The 22,170-nt window shown below is 44.3% G+C and overlaps 1 protein-coding gene across 1 annotated transcript in view; it reads right to left on the reverse strand.

Annotated features, from left to right (window-relative positions):
- The window catches only part of SDK1 (sidekick cell adhesion molecule 1), a 734,579-nt gene that overhangs the window by 288,602 nt on the left and 423,807 nt on the right, over positions 1 to 22,170 (reverse strand). The window contains exon 17 of the mRNA XM_030212035.1: positions 4,963 to 5,144. Within this exon, the coding sequence (XP_030067895.1) occupies positions 4,963 to 5,144 (182 nt within the window). The remainder of the gene's footprint in view (positions 1 to 4,962; positions 5,145 to 22,170) is intronic.

Consider the following 22,170-nt stretch of genomic DNA (forward strand, 5'->3'; position numbering starts at 1 on the left):
TTGCCGTAATGGCGGTTGCCATTTCCGGGTAACAGAGTACAAAAGTCGTCGCATTAAGGTGCATACATACATGGTAAAGAAGAATGCATTGTGGTAGTTCATATTGATTCCTACGTGATAGATAGGATTGTAACATACATTAGGTCATCGACTGTAGAGAACCCATATTCAACGTAAGGGTTAAAGTGAAAGAGGTTAGTCAGTCAAGTGATAAGAGTTCGATTTTTCTAGTTCATGTGTAGTCTCATTATTTAGTATTGAGGATGAATGTTATTGGTATGCCTTCTTGAATAGATCAGTTTTCAGTAGCCTTCGGAAGATAGTTAAATCTTGCATTGTTTTTATGGCCTTCGGTAATGCATTCCATAGTTGCGTGCTAATGCACAGATCCTGCAGATATTTTACATCAGATAAATATACGAGCAAACAATGGGCCAAATATGGGTGCCCCCCCCAAAATTGGCGCTGTTATTCTCTAAAGGGCGCTCTGGGTTGAGCGCTGAATTCCGTTCCCAACTTTGGGCATCAGGACTTAAACCAAATGAAACCATGCAAGTTGGGCGTGCATCTGTGGTATACTATAATACTGCATGCAATTTTCAGGAATGTCCCTGCCATGGAACACCCCCTTTGCAGTTGCACGCAGATAGACTTAAGCGTTATCCTATAACTGGCCGAGCAAGTGTATTTTTGCGCCGATCTGCTGTTTTAGCCCCGTTTTGGTGCCTTGCATCTGTTAGAAAGCATTTTCTGCGCCATCAGTTAGGTGAGGAATTAGCACTTAACTTTAAGCGCCATTTATAGAATTCCCTAGAATAAGTGTGATTATTTGTATTTTACTAAGTACTGTATACACATAAATTGTGACCATACCCCAGAAGACTCCTACAACTAAGTGGCGTAGGGTAATTTAAAAACGCCTTTTATATGCATACACTGGCATATACACAAAAATGCCTTTATAAAATTACCCTCAAAGTGGTTGACTGTTGCCACTACTCAGAAAGATTTGAATCTTGTCCTCAAAGGGGGTAATTCTCAAAAAGTTGCATAAAGTTAAGTGCTGGAATGATGCACGCTAAGCATAGATTCTATAATGGCAGTTTTGCATGTGTTACAGGCCTGTAAAGAGTTTGGTGTATAAATGCGTATTCTATAACCCACATGCTTAACTGCCTGATGCGCCCCTGACCCATCCATACCCCTCCCAGGTACACTCCCCTCCTTGCAATTACACACTCTAAAATTTAAACATAAGAACCCATACTGGGTCAGACCAATGGTCCATCTAGCCCAGTATCCTGCTTCTAACAGTGGCCAATCCAGGGCACAAGTACCTGCCAGAATCCCAAAAAGTAGCAAGATTCTGGAATACCAAGGAGAAGCAAAGATTCCGGAATTCCAAAGAGTAGCAAAGATTCAGAATCTCAAAGATTAGCAAAGATTCCAGAATCCCAAAGAGTAGTAAAGATTTCAGAAGTCCAAAGAGTAGCAAAGATTCCGTAATCCCAAAGAGTAGCAAAGATTCAGAATCTCAAAGATTAGCAAAGATTCCAGAATCCCAAAGAGTAGCAAAGATTCCGGAATTCCAAAGAGTAGCAAAGATTCAGAATCTCAAAGATTAGCAAAGATTCCAGAATCCCAAAGAGTAGCAAAGATTTCAGAATTCCAAAGAGTAGCAAAGATTCCGGAATTCCAAAGAGTAGCAAAGATTCAGAATCCCAACGATTAGCAAAGATTCCGTAATCCCAAAGAGTAGCAAAGATTCCATGCTACCGATCCCAGGGATAAATAGCAACTTATGGAGTACTTACTATGAGAGTTAAGCATGTAACTGCCAATTAATGGCAATTAAGAACACCAAATAGCCAATAATCTAAGGCAAATTATCATCTAATTATTAAATTAAGTTACACATGCAACTGACCCTATTCTATAAATTATGCAAGCAAATTTGGACGTGCAACTTTATAGAATCAGTGCGAAAATGCCCCAGCCCATTCTGATTTTAAACAGATAAACTTTGGCATTACACTGAATTGTCTGACCAAAATATATCCCTTATCTAAAAGAAAATTTCAAAAATACCCACTTATGTGTTACCCCTGTTGCTGATCACATAAGTACTTTTGAATATCAATCTTCCTCTTGTTTTTTGCTGCGACGAGCCAACTATATTAGAACCGCAATCTAAGGTTAGCTCACCAGTTGGCACTGTTCTTTTGTGCTTCAAGTATTATGTGCTAATTACATTGTAACATAGTAAATGACGGCAGAAAAAGACCTGCACGGTCTATCCAGTCTGCCTAACAAGACAAACCCACATGTGCCACCTCCCGTGCATACCCCACCCTGACCTGCACCTGTCCTCCCCAGGGCACAGACCGTATAAGTCTGTCCAGCACTATCCCCTCCTCCCAACCACCAGCCCCGCCTCCCACCACTGGCTCTGGCACAGACCGTATAAGTCTGCCCAGCACTATCCTCGCCTCCCACCACCGGCTGGCTCTGCCACCCAATCTCGGCTAAGCTCCTTAGGATCCATTCCTTCTGAATAGGATTCCTTTATGTTTATCCCACGCGTGTTTGAATTCTGTTACCGTTTTCGTTTCCACCACCTCCCGCATGAGGGCATTCCAAGCATCCACTACTCTCTCTGTGAAAAAATACTTCCTGACATTTTTCTTGAGTCTGCCCCCCTTCAATCTCATTTCATGTCCTCTCGTTCTACCGGCTTCGCACCTCCGGAAAAGGTTCGTTTGCGGATTAATACCTTTCAGATATTTGAACGTCTGTATCATATCACCCCTGTTTCTCCTTTCTTCCAGAGTATACATGGTCATCAAGTCTCTCCTCATACGTCTTGTAACGCAAATCCCTTACCATTCTCGTAGCTTTTCTTTGCACCGCTTCAATTCTTTTTACATCCTTCGCAAGGTACGACCTCCAAAACTGAACACAATACTCTAGGTGGGGCCTCACCAACGACTTATACAGGGGCATCAACACCTCCTTTCTTCTGCTGGTCACACCTCTCTCTATACAGCCTAACAACCTTCTAGCTACGGCCACCGCCTTGTCACACTGTTTCGGCGCCTTCAGATCCTCAGATACTATCACCCCAAGATCCCTCTCCCCGTCCGTACCTATCAGATTCTCCCCGCCTAACACATACATCTCCCGAGGGTTTCTGTTCAGTTCCTGTTCTCACTGATCTTTTGCAGTGAAGAGCTTACACACTCCCTTTATACTAAAGTACAGTTTTCCTTTCTTGCTGCATCTTTTTCCTGAGAATGTTGGAACAGACTCGCTCTGTAAGAGATAGATCCTACAGGAATTTTACCAGTTTTGTCCATAATGCTTCCTTTCACTATTTCTACGAGCTTTATGCATAGGTCTTTACTACTACTACTATTTAGCATTTCTATAGCGCTACAAGGCATACGCAGCGCTGCACAAACATACAAGAAAGACAGTCCCTGCTCAAAGAGCTATGTAATAAAAGTGAGCCAAGTATAGGACAATCAAGCCATTGTGACATCACTGATGAGGTTGGCTCTTATTGGTGGCCTGAGGCATTATGACATCACAATATTAGCTCTGGTTACAAGAGACTACTACTACTACTATTTAGCATTTCTATAGCGCTACAAGGCATACGCAGCGCTGCACAAACATAGAAGAAAGACAGTCCCTGCTCAAAGAGCTTACAATCTAATAGACAAAAAATAAATAAAGTAAGCAAATCAAATCAATTAATGTGAACGGGAAGGAAGAGAGGAGGGTAGGTGGAGGCGAGTGGTTAAAGTGGTTACGAGTCAAAAGCAGTGACAAAGAGGTGGGCTTTCAGTCCAGATTTAAAGGTGGCCAAGGATGGGGCAAGACGTAGGGGCTCAGGAAGTTTATTCCAGGCGTAGGGTGCAGCGAGACAGAAGGCGCGGTCTGGAGTTGGCAGTAGTGGAGAAGGGAACAGATAAGAAGGATTTATCCATGGAGCGGAGTGCACGGGAAGGGGTGTAGGGAAGGACGAGTGTGGAGAGATACTGGGGAGCAGCAGACTGAATACATTTATAGGTTAGTAGAAGAAGTTTGAACAGGATGCGAAAACGGATAGGGAGCCAGTGAAGGGTCTTGAGGAGAGGGGTAGTATGAGTAAAGCGACCCTGGCGGAAGATGAGACGGGCAGCAGAGTTTTGAACCGACTGGAGAGGGGAGAGGTGACTAAGTGGGAGGCCAGCAAGAAGCAGATTGCAGTAGTCTAAATGAGAGGTGACAAGGGTGTGGATGAGGGTTTTGGTAGAGTGCTCGGAAAGAAAGGGGCGGATTTTACGGATGTTGTAAAGAAAGAAACGACAGGTCTTGGCGGTCTGCTGGATATGAGCAGAGAAGGAGAGAGAAGAGTCAAAGATGACCCCAAGGTTTCGAGCTGAGGAGACAGGGAGAATGAGAGAGCCATCAACAGAAATAGAAAACGGGGGGAGCGGGGAGGTGGGTTTGGGGGGGAAAATGAGAAGCTCGGTTTTGGTCATATTTAATTTCAGGTGGCGTTGAGACATCCAGGCAGCAATGTCAGACAAGCACGCTGAAACTTTGGTTTGGATGCAAGGTGAGATATCAGGGGTAGAAAGGTAGATTTGGGAGTCATCAGCATAGAGATGGTAGGAAAAGCCATGGGATGAGATTAATGAACCAAGGGAAGAAGTGTAGATAGAAAAGAGGAGGGGACCAAGAACAGAACCCTGAGGTACGCCGACAGGCAGAGGGATAGAAGTAGAAGAGGATCCACCAGAGTGAACACTAAAGGTGCGGAGGGAGAGGTAGGAAGAGAACCAGGAAAGGACAGAGCCCTGGAATCCAAGTGAGGACAGGGTATCGAGAAGTATAGGTCTTTCACAGTTTCTCCCTTTTCCTTTTAGCTTCTTGTACAAAATCATTTGGGCAATCCGCAAGAAGTGAGCTCACCTCCCTGTAAAGTATATTCGGTAACTGCCCTGCTGAATGATCCAAGACCAGCTCCATTATAAGCTGCCACCTGGATTTCATATTGTGTCCAGATGATGAGATCTCTCACTAAACAGTAGTTAATCTCTGGGCTGGAAATATTCTTATACTGGTATTCCCCAGGGAGGCCTGCCAGACGATATCTGTAAAGAGAGTGGAAAAAAAAAATCTACTTTAGTCAATTACTGGCATCAATTATGGTCCCTGCATCATAGGATGCTGAGGAGAGCCAGCATCCTACGCTTTACTGTATGGTAATAAAAAGGAATAAAAATATTACAGAAAACAGACTGACCTGATAAGATCATATCCTGTCTGACTGCTACAGTATTTATAATGAAAGCTATGGCAGATTACAAGCTCAAGGATAAACAAAGCTATTTATTTTATCCTGTTTTATGGCTGTAGAAAAATTACAGCTGTTTAGATCTATCTTGTCTGGTAAAAGCTGCAATTTAGTGCAAACCCTCCCCTAAAAAAAAAAAACAAAAAAAACAAGCAGGTGCGATCTTATCAGGGTGTTGTAAATCACTGCAAAAAATATTTTCTTCCACTGCACTCTGAAATTTTAAAAGGAAGACTTCAACAATCCATGAGGGTCAACGCCAGTCGATTCAGAATGCCAGTCAAAGCAATGAGCCACAGTGATGGCCAAATATTTTGATAATTATGCTGTACTATTTCTTTCACATTCTGTCAAATATATAATTGATGAGCTGAAAAGATACCTGGCTGTGACAGTTTGACTCGAGCTCATGCAGTGGGAAAGGTCACCACAATAACTCCACAGTGGGAAAACAGACAGAGAAAACATAACAGCAGAAAAAAGACCACATGGCCTATCTAGTTTGCCCATCCAACTATGTCCAGAGAGAGAGAGTTCAGATAAGTGGAGGAGTGGCCTAGTGGCTAGGGTGGTGGACTTTGGTCCTGGGGAACTGAGGAACTGAGTTCGATTCCCACTTCAGGCACAGGCAGCTCCTTGTGACTCTGGGCAAGTCACTTAACCCTCCATTGCCCCATGTAAGCCGCATTGAGCCTGCCATGAGTGGGAAAGCGCGGGGTACAAATGTAACAAAAATAAAATAGATACTATTGGAGATTCTAGATGGAATGTTGCTACTATTGGAGATTCTACATGGAATGTTGCTATTCCACTAGCAACATTCCATGTAGAAGGCTGCACAGGCTTCTGTTTCTGTGAGTCTGACGTCCTGCACGTATGTGCAGGACGTCAGGCTCACAGAAGCAGAAGCCTGTGCGGCCACATTGGTGATCTGCAAGGGCCGACTTCTACATGGAATGTTGCTAGTGGAATAGCAACATTCCATGTAGAATCTCAAATAGTAGCAACAGTGGAGGAGTGGCCTAGTGGTTAGGGTGGTGGACTTTGGTCCTGGGGAACTGAGGAACTGAGTTCGATTCCCACTTCAGGCACAGGCAGCTCCTTGTGACTCTGGGCAAGTCACTTAACCCTCCATTGCCCCATGTAAGCTGCATTGAGCCTGCCATGAGTGGGAAAGCGAAGGGTACAAATGTAACAAATAGATACTATTGGAGATTCTACATGGAATGTTGCTATTCCACTAGCAACATTCCATGTAGAAGGCTGCGCAGGCTTCTGTTTCTGTGAGTCTCATGTCCTGCAGCTCCTTGTGACTCTGGGCAAGTCACTTAACCCTCCATTGCCCCATGTAAGCCGCATTGAGCCTGCCATGAATGGGAAAGCGTGGGGTACAAATGTAACAAAAAATAAATAAATGACACCCAGTTGACTTCCAGTGGGAATTGGTGATTGGGAGCAGGGGTGTCACTGGAGCTGAAGATTGAGCAACTAGCAGTGATTTTCCAAGAATCCATCTGGCCAGCTCCTGATCACCTAGAAGGTACTGTGGTAACAAACTGGGGGTTCTAGACTACAGTGGGGGAAATAAGTATTTGATCCCTTGCTGATTTTGTAAGTTTGCCCACTGACAAAGACATGAGCAGCCCATAATTGAAGGGTAGGTTATTGGTAACAGTGAGAGATAGCACATCACAAATTAAATCCGGAAAATCACATTGTGGAAAGTATATGAATTTATTTGCATTCTGCAGAGGGAAATAAGTATTTAATCCCTCTGGCGAACAAGACCTAATACTTGGTGGCAAAACCCTTGTTGGCAAGCACAGCGGTCAGACGTCTTCTGTAGTTGATGATGAGGTTTGCACACATGTCAGGAGGAATTTTGGTCCACTCCTCTTTGCAGATCATCTCTAAATCATTAAGAGTTCTGGGCTGTCGCTTGGCAACTCGCAGCTTCAGCTCCCTCCATAAGTTTTCAATGGGATTAAGGTCTGGTGACTGGCTAGGCCACTCCATGACCCTAATGTGCTTCTTCCTGAGCCACTCCTTTGTTGCCTTGGCTGTATGTTTTGGGTCATTGTCGTGCTGGAAGACCCAGCCACGACCCATTTTTAAGGCCCTGGCGGAGGGAAGGAGGTTGTCACTCAGAATTGTACGGTACATGGCCCCATCCATTCTCCCATTGATGCGGTGAAGTAGTCCTGTGCCCTTAGCAGAGAAACACCCCCAAAACATAATATTTCCACCTCCATGCTTGACAGTGGGGACGGTGTTCTTTGGGTCATAGGCAGCATTTCTCTTCCTCCAAACACGGCGAGTTGAGTTCATGCCAAAGAGCTCAATTTTTGTCTCATCTGACCACAGCACCTTCTCCCAATCACTCTCGGCATCATCCAGGTGTTCACTGGCAAACTTCAGACGGGCCGTCACATGTGCCTTCCGGAGCAGGGGGACCTTGCGGGCACTGCAGGATTGCAATCCGTTATGTCGTAATGTGTTACCAATGGTTTTCGTGGTGACAGTGGTCCCAGCTGCCTTGAGATCATTGACAAGTTCCCCCCTTGTAGTTGTAGGCTGATTTCTAACCTTCCTCATGATCAAGGATACCCCACGAGGTGAGATTTTGCGTGGAGCCCCAGATCTTTGTCGATTGACAGTCATTTTGTACTTCTTCCATTTTCTTACTATGGCACCAACAGTTGTCTCCTTCTCGCCCAGCGTCTTACTGATGGTTTTGTAGCCCATTCCAGCCTTGTGCAGGTGTATGATCTTGTCCCTGACATCCTTAGACAGCTCCTTGCTCTTGGCCATTTTGTAGAGGTTAGAGTCTGACTGATTCACTGAGTCTGTGGACAGGTCTCTTTCATACAGGTGACCATTGCCGACAGCTGTCTGTCATGCAGGTAACGAGTTGATTTGGAGCATCTACCTGGTCTGTAGGGGCCAGATCTCTTACTGGTTGGTGGGGGATCAAATACTTATTTCCCTCTGCAGAATGCAAATAAATTCATATACTTTCCACAATGTGATTTTCCGGATTTAATTTGTGATGTGCTATCTCTCACTGTTACCAATAACCTACCCTTCAATTATGGGCTGCTCATGTCTTTGTCAGTGGGCAAACTTACAAAATCAGCAAGGGATCAAATACTTATTTCCCCCACTGTATGTGGGTGGGAGTTACTAACGAATGGGTGACCTTATTAGAGAAGATCACAAAGGAGCATTTGGGAAGGGTAGGAAAATTAGAGACAGTACAAACTTCAATCCAGTTATTTTATAATAGTTATTTCTTTTTGTAATATGACCTATTTCTGTGGAAGATATTGAAACCATCTATGTGTATTTTTGCCATGATATGGAGTTTTGGAGATCAGGTTGAGGCAGCACATTTGGCTATTTTGTTTCTCCTGAATACCTAAGGTTGATATCAGATGGGTTGTTTAAAGATCCCAGCTGAGGTGGTTCCTCGCCCCATAAAATGGTTACAGCTTATAGAAAGATAATAACGGGAGCTAAATGATGGGACCATGTCACACTATTACTGCAACAGGAACACTAGTTACCAATTTCTGCCAGAATTCCTTACAAAATCTTAATTCTTGTACATATGATACATCAGACAGGGCTTTTCCTTGATCATCTCAACACTCACTTTTTTTTTTTTTAAACATATTTTATTGATTTTTATTTTACATCAAACTGGGAACATCTGTGATCATACAGTCACATAAGGACTTGCTTACAACAACATGGCGTCACTTATCATAACAAACAAGCAATATAAATTTCCCTCTTCACATCTTTTCCAGATTTCCCTTCCCCCCTCCCTCCCTCTCATTTCCATCCCCCCCCCCCCCCCCCCCCCCCGGAAGCCAGATTCCCTCTCGTTTCTTCTCGTAGGGGTCCCAAATTTTTTGAAACATCGCTGTTAAGCCTTTCCGTATTGCAGTCAGTTTAGCCATTTGATAAATATACTCTACTTTATAGCCTACCCTCTGCAAGGGGGGTGTCTCCAATGATTTCCAAGCCCTCGCCAGCTGCATTTTGGCCGCAGCAAATATTTGAAGCACAAGCTTATGCTCCTGCACCCTCGTTTTTTTAGGGCGGGCATGAAGCAGACAATATTCTATCTGGCGTGTGTAGCCCCCCTTACCCAGGCAATTTAACCACTCCTACTATCTGTTCCCAGAATGTACACACCTTGGGGCATTCCCACCATATGTGTAAAAAGGTTCCCTGGCCCCCACAATTTCGCCAGCAATTCCTAGATACATTTGGATAGATCCTATGAAGGCGCATTGGTGTATAGTACCACCAGTATAACATCTTATATCCGTTTTCAGCCACCGGCTGAGTGATTGATGCGCGCAATAAAAACCTAAAACTGTTGGCCCACCAGCTTGTGGAGAAGATCTTTTGCATCGCTTTCTCCCATCTGTCTGTATAGAATTCTATCAACACTCACTTTTGACAGTACCATCCTTCCATCAAATCTACTATGAATCTATACAGAAACCCCTTACTCTAAATTAAAATCAGGTTTAAAAACACTCTACTTTAACCAATGTTATGCTAGCAGATGCTGCAGCCTACTTCGTGTGTTGCCTGGCTGAGGCAGTCTAAGATCTAGGTTTTGGATGGAAATTAGGTTTGTTTTATCTTTCTTTTTATTTCCTTTTGATGTGCTTCCAGCAATTTTTTTACTGGATCAACGAATGAACTAACTTCCGCAAATCTCTGAAGACTTACCGCTTTGACAAAGCCTATAACGAGAACCCACAACTAACCTCAACACAACACCTTTCAACTTCAGGCAGAATGTATCTCTCCACGATCAAATTCTTTTGTCTTCCTTGACTACTTTGTAACACCAAAATGTACACTTTGTAACATCATATGTACACTTTATCCTGTATGGCGCTGCCACAACAGGTCTTTGTAAGCCACATTGAGTCTGCAAATAGGTGGGAAAATGTGGGATACAAGTGAAATAAATAATAATATAACCGTATTGTGGGCTTAGTGAGGTGATTAGCTCATTTGATTTTCATGTATTATCTTATTTTTTGTGATTTATTGTATGGAGCTCTCTCTCTATTATCTTGTAATATTGTTTAAATTCAACAAAGTTTAAAAAAAGACATGGAAGTTTCACAAGGCTGCTTGAAGTCTCAGCAGCCATTAGCTGAGCAGGCAGGAAAGAGTGGAATTCTTTCTGCCCTAAAGAGGCCATTAGACCACCAGGATCCATTACAGTAGGTTTGGGGAGAGCACCCTGAGGCTCGGGGGGGGGGGGGGGGGGGGGGGGGGGGAAGGCCAGCCAGCCCAGCAGCCAGGCAGTCCGTAAACCACCTCTGGGAAAAGGTGACTAAACTCTCCAAAAAGCAAACAAAAAAAGAGGTTTTAAGGTAATCTATTAGAGCAAACAATTTGGAATACGAGAGTCAAAAAAAAAAGTTACAGAAGTTCAAATATGAACCTTTTCTTTCATGCTTCATGCTGGCACTCCAATTGTCTACGAGCACGTTTTCTCCGAAAAGGTCTTTTTAAAGACCCACCTCATAGATCAACACATCACGTGTCTCTCAATGTTTGCATCAGCTGTTTTCCGGAGTCTAAGCCACAGACCCACTACACGGAACGTCTTGCCACGTACTTTTAAACGTGCATCAACAGATGGTCTCCATCGAGTGAGACTCCTGATGCAGGCCTGACGGCCGAAACACAAATGTGTCGAGTCTCTTTTCATCAATAAACAAGTGTTTTTAAGATCTATTTCTCCAGATTTTGTATTTCCGTGGTCAAACATCCCACTTTCTCCTATACCAAATATGAACCCATGACATAAAAAACTGGCCATTCTCAACATATTTGATCCACTAATTCAGTCACCTATAGGATCAGATTTAAACTGCTGGTCCTTACTCACAAGAATGCTGTCATTGGCATCTTTGATACATCTATATGCTCCATCTAGAACACTGAGATCCCTGGATACCTTAACTCTGGCAATTTCTTCATTAAAGGAGACTCACCTGATGTCCACTAGGAAGGGGTAGTTTTTTTTATTTGGCACCTTCCTTGTGGAATTTGCTCCCTGAGACTTTAACAGGTGTACAGTCTCTCCCCTATTTTAAATGCCTCCTAAAAGCTCACTTGTTTGTAATGGCTTTTGCTGTTCCTCTTCCAGAGAACTAGTGGGGGCTGAGGCAAGATGTGAGTTTTGACAGCAGTAGCTTTGTATTTTGTAATTGTTGTTATGGTGTGTGTGGTCTTGTATGGGTGTCAATTTTCTATTTTAAATGGAGTTCCTTCTCTTTCTTTTTCTTTTTTAATGTTTTAGGATTGTGAACAGCTGCAATCTCGTTTTTGATCCAGGTGGTGAAATCAACTATAACTTTTTCTCGGAGATGGTCATGTATCACCAAGGAACTTTCCCTCTCTTTTCCCAGGTTCTCTGGTTCTTACTTCCAGCTCAGGGAATTCCTTCCTACCCCAGTCTCCTGGGAACATCAACTCAGCTCCCAGAAGCTCTAACCTTATCTAGGTCTCTCCCTTCCTTCCAATAACTGGCCCACCTCAGGGAAGCAAGAAGAGCTTTACACTACACTTCCCACAGTTCCTCTGGGCTGCCCAGAGCAGGTTGCCTGCACAGCCTCTGGTGTACTGACTCTTCCTGCCTCTCCCTCTTGCTTGTGCCCACTCACATTATCTGGCATCTCCCAGGAACAAGAGTGTGCAGATTTCAGATGAGTTGCTTTTCAGCTTGGTGCCATCTATTTTCCATGTCAATTGATAAACTTGCTGCTTTTCTCTCAAAGTTATTTCTGCTCTTCAGCCACTTCTCAGACAGTGAGCGGCTCACCCAATCACACACGCCCAAATTACTGTCTGCCCACCAGCATCACCAAATGTTATGGGACTTATTTGATAGTTTTGATTTGTTCTGCCATTGGCTGACAGTGTTAAAGATTACGTGGCAAGTTTTGATTGGGTAGCTGTTGAGTGGATGGTTTATATATATGGCCGCTCGCCCTTTCCCGCTGTTTGTCAGAAGTGGGGCAGTGGAGAGTCTACCCTCCAGCGAAGTCGGTTAGATCAATGACTTTGTTTTCCTTTTGTTCTTTTCCTTTTTCTTTTGGCATGATTGTTTTCAGTTCGTTGTTTGTGTTACAAGACAATTTTCTTGTTGTTATAGAACAAAAGTGGTCACTGGTGTGGTTTCCTGAAGAAGCAGATGTGAAACGGGACAGTACGGACCGCACATCTTTAAGCCAGCCAGCTGGGGTGGTAACCACGCTTCCCACGAACTGCACAGCATCAGAAAGATAAGTTTTCTATTTTGATGTTTTAAGTGCGCTATTATCAGCACCTTCAATAATGACAGTGGGGCAGTGCATATGATGTGCCATTGAAGAATTGCAATATGCAAGATTAAGATTTTATAATGCAAGATAAAAAATATATAAAAAAAAATATTTTCAGGGGTTTTTTGGTCCATGATTACTTTTTGCACTGTGGACAGAAGAATCGCTAAAAAAAGGCGTTGTTTTTCCTTTGTTTGTCGCAGCTGTATGAGATCTTTTTTCCTCCTTGTAGCATCATGCTTCACTGGTTGGGTTTGAGTATTATCTACAATAGATTTCAGTGAAGCTGATCTGTTTTGTGGTTTATACTTGATTTATCAAAGAACATAAGCTGCACATGCACACATATCAGCAACTTGAGGGGTGCCCAAAGGTTTCATAAGAAAAGCACATAAACCAGAGAGTTTTTACCCTTTTACCCCAAACTCATAAAGATATACTAGCAAGGCAGCACTTTGTAGGTAAGAATTCACCAATAATTTAACATTTTGCTCTCCCATAGCACCTTTAGCTTTTGCAAGCTTTCAGATTAGGACATCTGTCTTTCTTCCTTTAGTCACTAATGAAGTGGTTTGAGAAAGGACAGGAGAAATGTGATAGGTGGAGGTGGTGGGGAATTATTAATGTGAAACTGGATGCAAGAAGGGTCGTACGTTGACAATATAGTTGCAAGAAGATTGAAAAAATTCTGTTTATGAGATGGTTTCTCCAAGCAGGAGCGGTGAATGAGGGTTTCTATGGTGATGCAATGGTTTGCTATACAAGTGGGAATGATAGAACAGCGACAAGATTAAAATGTTTTGTGAAGAAATGAGCCAGAAGCAGGCAAGTATTATGATGAAATGCTCTGTATAGAAGTTGAAGTAAAGGATAATGTTGAAGTGGTGTATGTATAGGTTGAGGCAAAGGGAAGACAAAAAGGCAATGACATGGTTTATAATAAGAGTCATAAGATGCTAAAACGTGTGACAGTGACAGTGAACAAAGAGTAAAATTGAAACAGAAATCACTGTCTCATGTAGCATTTGTTCAAAGCACTTTACAGATATAATGCACAAGTACTCAATTATAATTTGGTCTTATTTTATTGTCCTTGGAAAGTCCTTGGCTGATTAAGTATGCTAGCATTTGAATTGGTAAAAAAAACAACCTGGTTTACAGAGACGCCTTAGACAAGCACCCAGTTTTTGCATCATGAAGTGTATCTTTTTATGTCTGAGTGTATTTTACTGACATATATTAGAGCTCTTTTCTTTTTCTGTTTATTTTAACTTTTAATCAAACACCGCTGTGATTTCATGTGAACTTCAGCGGTATATAAAGATTAATAAACTATATATTAATAAACTATATCAAAAATGAAATTCAAACTTTGTCTTCCACTGTACCTTATGCACTGCTTACTATCTTAAACTGTTAAATTTCTGATATTCGATTGTTACCTGTATCGTGTGCACTGCTTATACTATATTAAAACTGTTAAATTTTGATATTTGACTGACAGCACTGGTCTTGGTAGAAATCAGAGATTTAGCTATGTCCTTGCTACTTTAAAAGTTACTTTATATTAGCCTCCTGTTCCTCCCCTACTTTTTCTCTAAAGCAGTCACCTGGTCTTGGAGGGAGGCTTTTGTTGCCAAGCAGAGGGATGGCTACTATACTGAAAAAGTCTTGCTTTTCCAACACTTAGTTGTGGGATCAAGCTTGTTACTGTGGCTGGACCCTATGTCTGAAGCTAGCTAAGCTTAAAGTAGACAAAGCGATGGGGCACATCTGAGGGTACTCAAGGAACTCGGAGAACTTCTGGTGACTCCGCTGTCTGAACTATTCAATGCTTCCTTAGAGTCTGGAGTGGTCCAGGAGGACTAGAGAAGGGCAGGATCAGGCGACCCTCAGGGGGAGGAATGCTGGCTTTGGCCTAACCCCTGGTAAGCCTTTCCTTGGCTGAGAGGTGCCCGGCTGCCTTTCAGGTGCTGTGGAGGACTTGCAGCTCATCTGTATATCCTTACAGTCTTCTCCGGGGTGACTCCCAGGTCCACTCCGAGCCTCTGCTCTAGGTGCCGTGCGCTGGCATTTTCTCTTTACATTTATTTTTCTCCCAGTTACTACTTATGGCTCCAGTACACTTTTTCTTCTTGGTACTGGCCCTTCCTAATCTGTTTCTCCATCTGAAACCACTGTACACTGCAGGAACACATTGTCCACCCTCTTTGTTCATCATCTCACCATCTCTTTTTTCCTTTTTCTCAGCTCTCAACCTTCAACATGTCCTTCCTTCCATTCATCCATCTCCTTTCTGAGTACATCTCGCCTTCATCGCTACTACTACTACTATTTACTACTACTACTATTTAGCATTTCTATAGTGCTACAAGGCATACGCAGCGCTGCACAAACATAGAAGAAAGACAGTCCCTGCTCAAAGAGCTTACAATCTAATAGACAAAAAATAAAGTAAGCAAATCAAATCAATTAATGTGGACGGGAAGGAAGAGAGGAGGGTAGGTGGAGGCGAGTGGTTACGAGTCAAAAGCAATGTTAAAGAGGTGGGCTTTCAGTCTAGATTTAAAGGTGGCCAAGGATGGGGCAAGACGTAGGGGCTCAGGAAGTTTATTCCAGGCGTAGGGTGCAGCGAGACAGAAGGCGCGAAGTCTGGAGTTGGCAGTAGTGGAGAAGGGAACAGATAAGAAGGATTTATCCATGGAGCGGAGTGCACGGGAAGGGCGAGTGTGGAGAGATACTGGGGAGCAGCAGAGTGAATACATTTATAGGTTGTCGTCATATCTTTCCTACTGTCCTCCGTACTCCCTTGCTCCTTCTCCTGCTCTCCGCTGGGGACATTAATCCCAATCTTGGTCCTCACATCAGCTCTCATCCTATTTGTGCAGGTCACATCGTGATATCTCCAATCTAATTTCTGTTCCTCTCCTCCCCCCTTCTTCCCTGCCTTTCTCTTGCGCTCTGTGGAATGCCCGCTCTGTCTGTAACAAACTTTCCTACATCCATGACCTCTTCTCTCGTACTATCCATCTGCTTGCCCTAACTGAAACTTGGCTTTACCCTGAAGACCCGGTTGGCCGCGGAGGTGGTGTCGAGCTACTACTTTCACCCACTTGTAGATTTCAACCTCTTCTTCCACCTCAGTCTCACTGTTTTTCTTCCTTTGAAGTCCACTCCATCCGTCTATTTGCTCCTCTGCCTCTCCGAGTAGCAGTCATTTATCGAGCCCCTGATATGTCCCTTTCTTCCTTTCTCACTGACTTTGATGCCTGGCATTCCTTCTTTCTTGAACCTTCATCTCCTTCCCTCATTCTTGGGAATTTTAACATTCATGCTAATGATCCCTCTGACTCTTATGCTTCTCAGTTTCTTGCTTTAATATCCTCTTTCAATCTTCAACTGTGCTCCACTGCCCCCACTCACCAGAATGGCCACTGTCTTGATCTTATCCTCTTCTCAAACTGCTCACTCTCCATTTTCTGTGCCTTAACTCTTCCCCTCTCTGACCATCATCTGATAACTTTCATACTTAAACACCCTCCTCCCCAGTCCCGTCCAATCTTAACCAACACATTTAGAAATCTTCAGGCTATTGACCCTCCTACTCTGTTCTCCAGTGTTTCAAATCTCTTCTCTACCACTATGTTATCAATGAGGCTGTCTCTTCCTATAATACTATTCTCTCCTCTGCTCTGGATACTCTCACTCCTCCCATTCCCCATTCTGTAAAACGTACCAAACCCCAGCCTTGGCTGACCTCTAGAATCTGCTACCTACGTTCCTGTGCCCGCTCTGTCGAATGCCTTTGGCTGAAATCCCGTGCTCATGCTGACTTCATACATTTCAAATTCTTGCTGACCTCCTTCCAGTCTGCTCTTTTACTTGCCAAACAGGACTACTACATCCAGTTGACAAATTCTCTTTGCTCAAATCCTCGATGTCCCTTTGCCACACTGAATTCTCTCCTCAAAGTGCCTTCACCTCCAACTCTCCCTTCACTTTCCTCCCAGACTCTGGCTGAGTACTTTCATGATAAGGTTCACAAGATTAAACTTTGAATTCTCAACCAGGTCACCTCCACCTCTCCTTCCCTTAGTCCATTCTCTCAACCCTCCAACCCCTGCCTCCTTTTCTTCCTTTTCTGAAATCACTGAAGAGGAAACTACACATCTCCTTTCCTCCTCGAAACTAACTACCTGTTCCTCTGATCCTATTCCCACCCATCTACTTAACACTATCTCTCCTACTGTCATCCCTTTTATCTGCCATATCCTCAATCTTTCACTTTCCACTGTGACTGTTCCAGATGTCTTCAAACATGCAGTAGTCACACCACTCCTTAAAAAACCTTCATTGGACCCTACCTGTCCTTCCAACTATCACCCCATCTCCCTCCTCCCTTTCCTATCCAAGATACTTGAACGTGCTGTTCACCGCCGTTGCCTTGATTTTCTTTCATCTCAAGCTATTCTTGATCCACTTCAATTTGGCTTTCGCCCCCTTCATTCAACTGAAACAGCACTTGCTAAAGTCTCCAATGATCTGTTCCTGGCCAGATCCAAAGGTCTCTATTCTATCCTCATCCTTCTCGATCTATCTGCTGCTTTTGACACTGCTGATCACAGCCTACTCCTTGATACGCTGTCCTCACTTGGATTTCAGGGCTCTGTTCTTTCCTGGTTTTCTTCTTATCTCTCCCAGCGTACCTTTAGCGTATACTCTAGTGGATCCTCCTCTACTTCTATCCCACTGTCAGTTGGTGTACCTCAGGGATCTGTCCTGGGACCTCTTCTTTTCTCCATCTATACTTCTTCCCTTGGTACTCTGATCTCATCCCATGGTTTTCAGTATCATCTTTACGCTGATAACTACCAGATCTACCTCTCCACACCAGAAATCTCAGCCGAAATCCAAGCCAAAGTATCAGCCTGCCTGTCTGACATTTCTGCCTGGATGTCTCAGCGCCATCTAAACTAAACATGACCAAGACTGAGCGTCTTATCTTTCCACCTAAACCAACCTCTCCTCCTCCCCCATTCTCTATTTCTGTGGATAACACTCTCATCCTTCCTGTCTCATCAATTCGTAACCTTGGGGTCATCTTCGACTCCTCCCTCTTCTTCTCTGTGCATATTTAGCAGACTGCTAATATCTCTATAATATCACCAAAATTCACCCTTTCCTTTCTGAGCACACTACCAGAACCCTCATCCACACTCTTATCACCCCTCGCTTAGACTATTGCAACTTGCTTCTCACAGGTCTCCCACTTAGCCATCTCTCTCCTCTTCAATCTGTTCAAAATTCTGCTGCACGACTAATATTCCGCCAGGGTCGTTATGCTCATATTAGCCCTCTCCTCAAGTCACTTCACTGGCTTCCTATCCGTTTCCGCATACAGTTCAAACTCCTCTTATTGACTTATAAGTGCATTCACTCTGCAGCTCCTTAGTACCGCTCCACTCTCATCCCTCCCTACATTCTTCCCCAGGAACTCTGTTCACTGGGTAAATCTCTCTTATCTGCACCCTTCTCCTCCACTGCTAACGCCAGACTCCATTCCTTTTATCTTGCTGCACCATATGCCTGGAATAGATTTCCTGGCCGTCTTCAAAACTAAGCTAAAAGACCACCTTTTTGATGCTGTTTTTAACTCCCAACCCTTATTCACTTGTTCCGAACCCTTATTTTATCATCCTCACTTTAATATTCCCTTATCTCTTGTTTGTCCTGTTTGTCTGTCCTAATTACCTTGTAAGCTCTGTTGAGCAGGGACTGTCTCTTCATATTCAAGTGTACAACACTGCGTACATCTAGTAGCGCTATAGAAATGATAAGTAGTAATAGATGTGGTCCCTCTGCACAAGAGTGAAAGTAAGGAGGAAGGTTGGGAATTACAGACCTGTCAGTCTGATCTCAGTGGTGAGTAAACTAATGGAAACGCTTCTAAAGCGGAGGATTGTGAGGTTTCGTGAATCAAATGGACTGTAGGATCCGAGGCAGTATGGTTTCACTAGAGGCAGATCATGTCAGACAAATCTGATTGATTTCTTTGACTGGGTGACTAAACAATTGGACATGGGAGAGCGCTAGATGTGGTGTACTTGGATTTTACCAAAGTCTATGACATGGTTCTGCATAGGTGACTGATAAATAAACTGAGTGCCCTCAGTATGGGACCTAAAGTGACTGACTGGTTTAAAAACTGGTTAAATGGAAGGAGACAGAGGGTAGTGGTAAATGCAGCTTGCTCTGAGGAAATCGAGGTTATCAGTGGTGTACCGCAGGGATCAGTCCTCGGGCCAGTTTGTTTAAACATCTTTGTGAGAGATATTACAGATGGACTGTCTGGTAAGGTTTGTCTCTGTGCAGATGATACCAAACTCTGTAATAGGGTGGATACCATGGAGTGTGTGGATGGCATGAGGAAGGATCTAGCGAAGCTTGAAGAATGGTCCAATAATTGGCAACTAAGATTTAATGCTAAGAAATGCAGGGTCATGCACTTGGGTTACAAGAATCCAAGGGAACGGTACAATATAGGGAGGGAAATGCTTCTGCGTATGAAAGAAGAGTGGGACTTGGGGGTGATTGTATCTAATGATCTTAAGGTAGCTAAACAGATAGAAAAGGCAACGGTCAAAGCCAGAAGGATGCTTGGGTGCATAAGGAGAGGGATGACCAGTAAGAAAAAGGAGGTGATAGTGCCCTTGTACAAGTCTCAGGTGAGGCCCCATTTAGAGTACTGTGTGCAGTTCTGGAGACCACAGCTATGAAAAGATATAAACGGGATGGAGTAGGTCCAGAGGGCAGCTACAAAATTGGTCAGCAATTTCTGTCATAAAACATATAGGGACAGGTTTATGAACCTCAACATATTTACACTGGAAGAGAGGCAGGAGAGAGGAGATATGATAGAGACATTTAAATATGTATATTAAATTAATGTACAGGAGGTGAGCCTTTTTCAAATGAAGAAATACTCTGGAATGAGAGAGCATAGGATGAAGTTAAGAGGAAACAGGCTTAGGAGGAATCTAAGAACTTTCACGGGAAAGGGTGGTGGGTGCATGGAATGGCCTCCTGGTGGAGATCATGGAGACAAAGATTGTGTCAGAATTTAAGAAATTGTGGGACTGGCACATGGGATCTCTTAGGAAAAGGAGGAGATAGTGGTTACTGAGGACGGGCAGGCTGGATGGGCCATTTCACCATTATCTGTCGTTATGTTTATATCTGAAGTATTAAGTAATGAAAGAATGGTAATTCAGTAACAGTTCTCTTTGAAGCAAAACAGAAAAGCAACATCCAAGTGGCATTCTATAATGTAGGATACATTTAGAGAACAAACCTGTCACCTTAACCCCCATAAAATAGATCAAAATCATCACCCAGAAGGGTACAACAATTTCCGCAGTTCACAGAATTTCCTTTTACCTGAAGCTCGAGTGACTACGCTAAAAGCGAATGCTACATACCTGTAGAAGGTATTCTCCGAGGACAGCAGGCTGATTGTTCTCACTGATGGGTGACGTCCACGGCAGCCCCTCCAATCGGAATCTTCACTAGCAAAGGCCTTTGCTAGTCCTCGCGCGCCAATGCGCACCGCGCATGCGCGGCCGTCTTCCCGCCCAAAACCGGCTTGTGCCGGCCAGTCTCATATGTAGCAAAACAAAGACAAGGGAAGACACAACTCCAAAGGGGAGGCGGGCGGGTTTGTGAGAACAATCAGCCTGCTGTCCTCGGAGAATACCTTCTACAGGTATGTAGCATTCGCTTTCTCCGAGGACAAGCAGGCTGCTTGTTCTCACTGATGGGGTATCCCTAGCCCCCAGGCTCACTCAAAACAACAACCATGGTCAATTGGGCCTCGCAACGGCGAGGACATAACTGATATTGACCTAAAAAATTTACCAACTAACTGCGAGTGCAGCCTGGAACAGAACAAACAGGGCCCTCGGGGGGTGGAGTTGGATCCTAAAGCCCAAACAGGTTCTGAAGAACTGACTGCCCGAACCGACTGTCGCGTCGGGTATCCTGCTGCAGGCAGTAATGAGATGTGAATGTGTGGACAGATGACCACGTCGCAGCTTTGCAAATTTCTTCAATGGAAGCTGACTTCAAGTGGGCTACCGACGCAGCCATGGCTCTAACATTATGAGCCGTGACATGACCCTCAAGAGCCAGCCCCGCCTGGGCGTAAGTGAAGGAAATGCAATCTGCTAGCCAATTGGATATGGTGCGTTTCCCTACAGCCACTCCCCTCCTATTGGGATCAAAAGAAACAAACAATTGGGCGGACTGTCTGGTGGGCTGTGTCCGCTCCAGGTAGAAGGCCAATGCTCTCTTGCAGTCCAATGTGTGCAGCTGACGTTCAGCAGGGCAGGAATGAGGACGGGGAAAGAATGTTGGCAAGACAATTGACTGGTTCAGATGGAACTCCGACACAACCTTTGGCAAGAACTTAGGGTGAGTGTGGAGGACTACTCTGTTATGATGAAATTTGGTGTAAGGGGCCTGGGCTACCAGGGCCTGAAGCTCACTGACTCTATGAGCTGAAGTAACTGCCACCAAGAAAATGACCTTCCAGGTCAAGTACTTCAGATGGCAGGAATTCAGTGGCTCAAAAGGAGGTTTCATCAGCTGGGTGAGAACGACATTGAGATCCCATGACACTGTAGGAGGCTTGACAGGGGGCTTTGACAAAAGCAAACCTCTCATGAAGCGAACAACTAAAGGCTGTCCTGAGATCGGCTTACCTTCCACACGGTAATGGTATGCACTGATTGCACTAAGGTGAACCCTTACAGAGTTGGTCTTAAGACCAGACTCAGACAGGTGCAGAAGGTATTCAAGCAGGGTCTGTGTAGGACAAGAGCGAGGATCTAGGGCCTTGCTGTCACACCAGACGGCAAACCTCCTCCATAGAAAGAAGTAACTCCTCTTAGTGGAATCTTTCCTGGAAGCAAGCAAGATACGGGAGACACCCTCTGACAGACCCAAAGAGGCAAAGTCTACGCTCTCAACATCCAGGCCGTGAGAGCCAGGGACCGGAGGCTGGGATGCAGAAGCGCCCCTTCGTCCTGCGTGATGAGGGTCGGAAAACACTCCAATCTCCACGGTTCTTCGGAGGACAACTCCAGAAGAAGAGGGAACCAGATCTGACGCGGCCAAAAAGGAGCAATCAGAATCATGGTGCCTCGGTCTTGCTTGAGTTTCAACAAAGTCTTCCCCACGCTTATGGGAGGATAAGCATACAGCAGACCCTCCCCCCAATCCAGGAGGAAGGTATCCGATGCCAGTCTGCCGTGGGCCTGAAGCCTGGAACAGAACTGAGGGACTTTGTGGTTGGCTCGAGATGCAAAGAGGTCTACCAAGGGGGTGCCCCACGCCTGGAAGATCTGTCGCACTACACGGGAATTGAGCGACCACTCGTGAGGTTGCATAATCCTG

Source organism: Microcaecilia unicolor, chromosome 8 (genome assembly GCF_901765095.1).
Source record: "Microcaecilia unicolor chromosome 8, aMicUni1.1, whole genome shotgun sequence".
NCBI lineage: Eukaryota > Metazoa > Chordata > Amphibia > Gymnophiona > Siphonopidae > Microcaecilia > Microcaecilia unicolor.